Source organism: Cynara cardunculus, unplaced genomic scaffold, assembly GCF_001531365.2.
Source record: "Cynara cardunculus var. scolymus isolate 2C unplaced genomic scaffold, CcrdV1 Un_Scaffold_8450, whole genome shotgun sequence".
Lineage (NCBI taxonomy): Eukaryota > Viridiplantae > Streptophyta > Magnoliopsida > Asterales > Asteraceae > Cynara > Cynara cardunculus.
In genome coordinates this window covers 8,305-12,892 of record NW_020204211.1, presented here as the reverse complement: position 1 = coordinate 12,892, position 4,588 = coordinate 8,305, and the positions used below count along the sequence as shown (strand labels likewise).

The 4,588-nt window shown below is 31.7% G+C and overlaps 1 protein-coding gene across 1 annotated transcript in view; it reads left to right on the top strand.

Annotated features, from left to right (window-relative positions):
• Positions 1-474: 474 nt before the first annotated feature.
• Positions 475-4,588, top strand: part of LOC112505104 (rhamnogalacturonate lyase B-like) — a 7,608-nt gene continuing 3,494 nt past the window's right edge. Inside the window, exons 1-13 of the mRNA XM_025109057.1 lie at positions 475-529; positions 681-760; positions 893-1,014; positions 1,367-1,426; positions 1,514-1,633; positions 1,716-1,835; positions 1,920-2,061; positions 2,290-2,460; positions 2,581-2,736; positions 2,806-2,912; positions 3,740-3,833; positions 3,972-4,273; positions 4,345-4,461. Of these exons, the coding sequence (XP_024964825.1) occupies positions 475-529; positions 681-760; positions 893-1,014; positions 1,367-1,426; positions 1,514-1,633; positions 1,716-1,835; positions 1,920-2,061; positions 2,290-2,460; positions 2,581-2,736; positions 2,806-2,912; positions 3,740-3,833; positions 3,972-4,273; positions 4,345-4,461 (1,646 nt within the window). The remainder of the gene's footprint in view (positions 530-680; positions 761-892; positions 1,015-1,366; positions 1,427-1,513; positions 1,634-1,715; positions 1,836-1,919; positions 2,062-2,289; positions 2,461-2,580; positions 2,737-2,805; positions 2,913-3,739; positions 3,834-3,971; positions 4,274-4,344; positions 4,462-4,588) is intronic.

Below are 4,588 nucleotides of genomic sequence, written 5' to 3'. Positions count from 1 at the left end.
ATAATTCTTTATTTTGAATTTTTTATAGTTTAAAATTATTTCAAAAAAAATCAGTCACTAATTTTAGTACATATTTTAAGAGCTTCTTTAATGGTTTTATGATTATTTCATAATGGAAAGTCTAAAAATTAAAAAAACAACTTAATTACACCAACTCTGACCATTTCCTCTTTTCCACGAATTACGATATCAATTATATTATTAAAATATTAAATACGTCATCTCAACAAATTTTCAAACACATTTTTGATGTAAAAGAGTAAATTCAACAAAGTTTTTATAGAATGAGAATTTCTAGATAACTTTTTATAAAACACTAGTACGTATTCAAAGAAACACTTTCCAACAAAATGTAACTCCCAGTGGCTATATATACACATATATCTCCCTCTGTGTGCGTGTGTATATATATATGTATTGTATGCAACTTAATTACTTGGGTTCAATAAGGCATCTAATATGAAGACTACTCTCATGCATCCTGGATTCCTCTTGCTCACTACTTTCAGCTTCTACGTTTTCTCATCAGGTTAATTATATACACACACACAAACACTTTTATATATATATATATATATATATATATATGATTAAATATAAACTGTTTCGTCTATTAATTAATTTGAAGTTGTTTCAAGTATGATATTTTTAATGTATTGGCATGAATATAATTAATGCAGATGAGTTATGGCTGACAAGAGCTCAAGGATCATCAATGGATGTTACAGCAGGGGTAAACCTCAGCTTTCAAGGCAATTATGTATGTAACCTAATTTTCTCATCACTGTTTTTCTATCAATTTTCTAAAAATAGGCATAAATAATTAAGTTCTATTCTTTAAATCATAATTTTCTAGATTTTTTGACAAATTTATCTGAAATATTTATTACAGGTGGTAATAAGTAACGGCATAGTTAAGGTCACCCTATCAAATCCGCAAGTATATGTGACGGGCATACAATACGACGGGATCGACAATTTGCTCGATGTAATAAACGAAGAAACTAATCGAGGGTAAAATTGCCATTCTCATCATTCATTTATTCGAAATTACGTAGCATATATATAAACTCTTTTTACTACTTCTTCATTTAATATCTTCAATTGCGGGTCACATAGCAAAAGAACACATATATGATTACTATGCCACATTTACTTGATGCAAACGAATCTAGTTGAGGGTAAAAATGTCATTAACATGCATGATAAATTAAATTCCATACAAGTCTATTGAATCACATCTACTTTGTTATATGATCATTATTTCAAATTCCAAGGGTACAAATACTTCCCTTCAATATTTATAGCTATTAGAAACTTTGCTACCCCTCTTTATAAATCCTCTTGTCTTTGTGGCCGATTTTAGGTATTGGGATGTTGTTTGGAGTGATTGGGGAGCCACCAAAACCACAGGTTCCATGGAAAGGTACGTCTCTCTTATTTCTTTTAAGAAATTATATAGCTACTGAAGTAAAAAATAGATATCAAACAACGACTATTCTGTAATGAACAGACTTGAAGGAACGCATTGTGATGTTATAGTACAAACTAAAGAACAAGTGGAACTCTCCTTTTCGAGAACATGGACTTATTCCAACAAGGGCAAGCTAGTCCCTCTTAAGATCGACAAAAGGTTCTCATTTCGTTGAAAAGATAATTTCAGTTAACAAAAATGTACAAGTATACAAATGATAACTGACCACAATGATCATTAGGTTTATTTTGCTTCATGGGTCATCAGGATTTTATACATATGCAATATTGGAACATTTAGCAGAATGGCCAAGTTTCAATCTTGATTATACAAGACTTGTTTTCAAGCTGAGGAGAAACAAGTAAATGCATTCCCTGAAGTTTTCCTTATATTTAAACGATGTTTTTTTTGAGTTATGGCGATAATGTGACTTTGTGTTGCTTAGGTTTCATTATATGGTTGTGTCTGATTATCGAAAACGGGATATGCCTTCAGCAATCGATCGGACTCCAGAAAGAAGCCAAATATTAGATTATCCTGAGGCGGTCCTTCTTGTAGACCCCATTGAGCCTCGGTTCAAAGGCGAGGTAATAAAAGAAACATTACAATAAAACACGACTTTTAGGATGTTCTCACTCAAATCATTTCAGAAAATGTCCTATTAAAAAGCCAATATGACGATTTACTTATTGAGGCTTATAAACGTTGTCCAACTTCTTATAACTTATTGTTTTATAAGGATAGAAGTTATTAACTTGTCCAACTTTATCTTAGCAACTTATTGTAATGTCTCCTTATAAAAATTATATATACAGGTAGATGATAAATATCAATACACAAGTGAATTAAAGGATCTTGGTGTCCATGGATGGATAAGTAATGATCCACCGGTGGGATTTTGGCATATTACGCCAAGTAATGAGTTTAAGGTTGGAGGTCCTACCAAGTCAGAGTTAACTTCTCATGTTGGGCCTACAACTCAAACTGTAAGTTATATATATTTTTCTCTATATCAAATATATATATATATATATATATATGTGTGTGTGTGTGTGTGAAATCATATGTTTCTAAGAGTTATGATGTGAAATAATTGTTCATTCTAGCTTTTTTCGAGTGCTCATTATGGCGGAAATGATATGGTGCTGAAATTTGGCAGAGGAGAGTGGTGGAAGAAAGTCTTAGGTCCGATTTTTATATATCTCAATACTGTTCCAAACAGAAAAGACCTTCATATGCTTTGGGATAATGCCAAAAACCAGGTTTGATTATTTAAATTTAGAAAAAAATGGTATATAAATATAAATTTCACGTATCAAACTTCTTTTCAGATGTCTACTGAAGTTAAAAAATGGCCATATGACTTTCTTGCTTCGAAGGACTTTCAATCCGCTAGTCAACGGGGTGCCGTTACGGGTAGATTACTCGTCCTAGATAGGTAACATCCTACTTGCATAGGCTCGCTCATTTAATAGTACTACTTGCATAGGCTCGTTCATGTAATAGTATTTAATTGATGCCTAATTGTTGATTCTTTTTGTTAACTATTAATTGTTAGGGTTATGATTTGTTAGTTGATGACTACTTTGTTAATTCTTTTGCAATTGTTAATTGTTTAGTACCTAGTCTTATTAATTTGCAAAAAATGAAAAGATTCAACTTTTATCATATTTTAAAGATTAAAGTCCAATGTTTGCAATTTTCAACGGATATTGTCCCTAAACATTAAAACTTGAATTTGGTCCCTTACATTTGTCAATTCTCAACGGTTTTGGACCCTCAGTCTAATGGTCGTTAACTTTCTCTGTTAAGTCCATTGAATCAGAGGTGTTTTAGTCATATTTATTATTTTCATTATATTTAAAATTATATATTATATTTTAATTGTAAAAAAAATAAAGTTGATGGTTATCCTTTTCTTACAATTTAAAATCAAAAAACAAATTATATGTTTTTTAATTTTACTATAAAATTAATAAATAATGAAAATGACTAAAATATCCCTCATCTAACTGAACTTAACGAAAAAAGTTAAAAATCGTTACATAGAGGGACCAAATCATTGAGAATTGTTAAACGTGAGGGACCAAATCCGAGGTTTTAAAATTTAGTGGCGATATGCCTTGAAAATCGCAAACATTAGGAGATCAAATTTAAAGTTCACTTTATTTTATATAATGTTAATTAAATCCCGACCCAATTATCAGAATTCTTGAATCCACCACTACAACTAATTCAACGTTTTTATCTTATGTTCGTATGCAGGTTCATTACTGGTGGTCGTAGTGTACCCGCAAAGAGGGCTTATGTCGGGTTAGCACCACCGGGGGATATAGGATCATGGCAAAGAGAAAACAAGGTGAATTCATACTCATGATCATTTCAAGTGACAATGTTTTAGATATCAGATACAATTTTTTTTTCTGGTTATACAAGTTTTTCATATGTGGTTAATATTTGATCAACTTTTATACTAACTCCATGGTTGGTTCACTAGAAATACCAATTTTGGACCGAAACAAATGAGAAAGGTCACTTTTCAATTCCAAACGTAATCGCCGGCAAATACAATCTATACGCTTGGGTCCCGGGATTTATTGGTGATTTTAGAAATTCTGAGATTATTGATATTGCTTCAAGGGTTAATATCAATTTGGGTGATCTTTTATATGAACCCCCAAGAGATGGGCCAACTTTATGGGAGATCGGTGTTCCAGATCGAACTGCGGCAGAATTTTTCATCCCTGATCCTAACCCGAAATACCTTAACAAGTTCCTTCTCATTTACGGCCCTAACAGGTTCGTACACTTAATAATCATAACACATGAAAAAGTATTATAATTTGATACTAAGAGCATCCATCCAACAGGTACAGACAATATGGATTATGGGACAGATACACAGACCTAAACCCTTATCATGATTTAGTGTACACAGTTGGACAGAGTAATTATACAAAAGATTTTTTCTTTGCGCATGTCTTGAGGTACGTGATACATACATAAGTACATACATATATGTTTACTAGAAGAGTACTCGCGCAATGCAGCGAGATACATCGTGTTTTTAATATTTCATTTTATTCTTTATCTCAGTCGATGTTATAATATGAC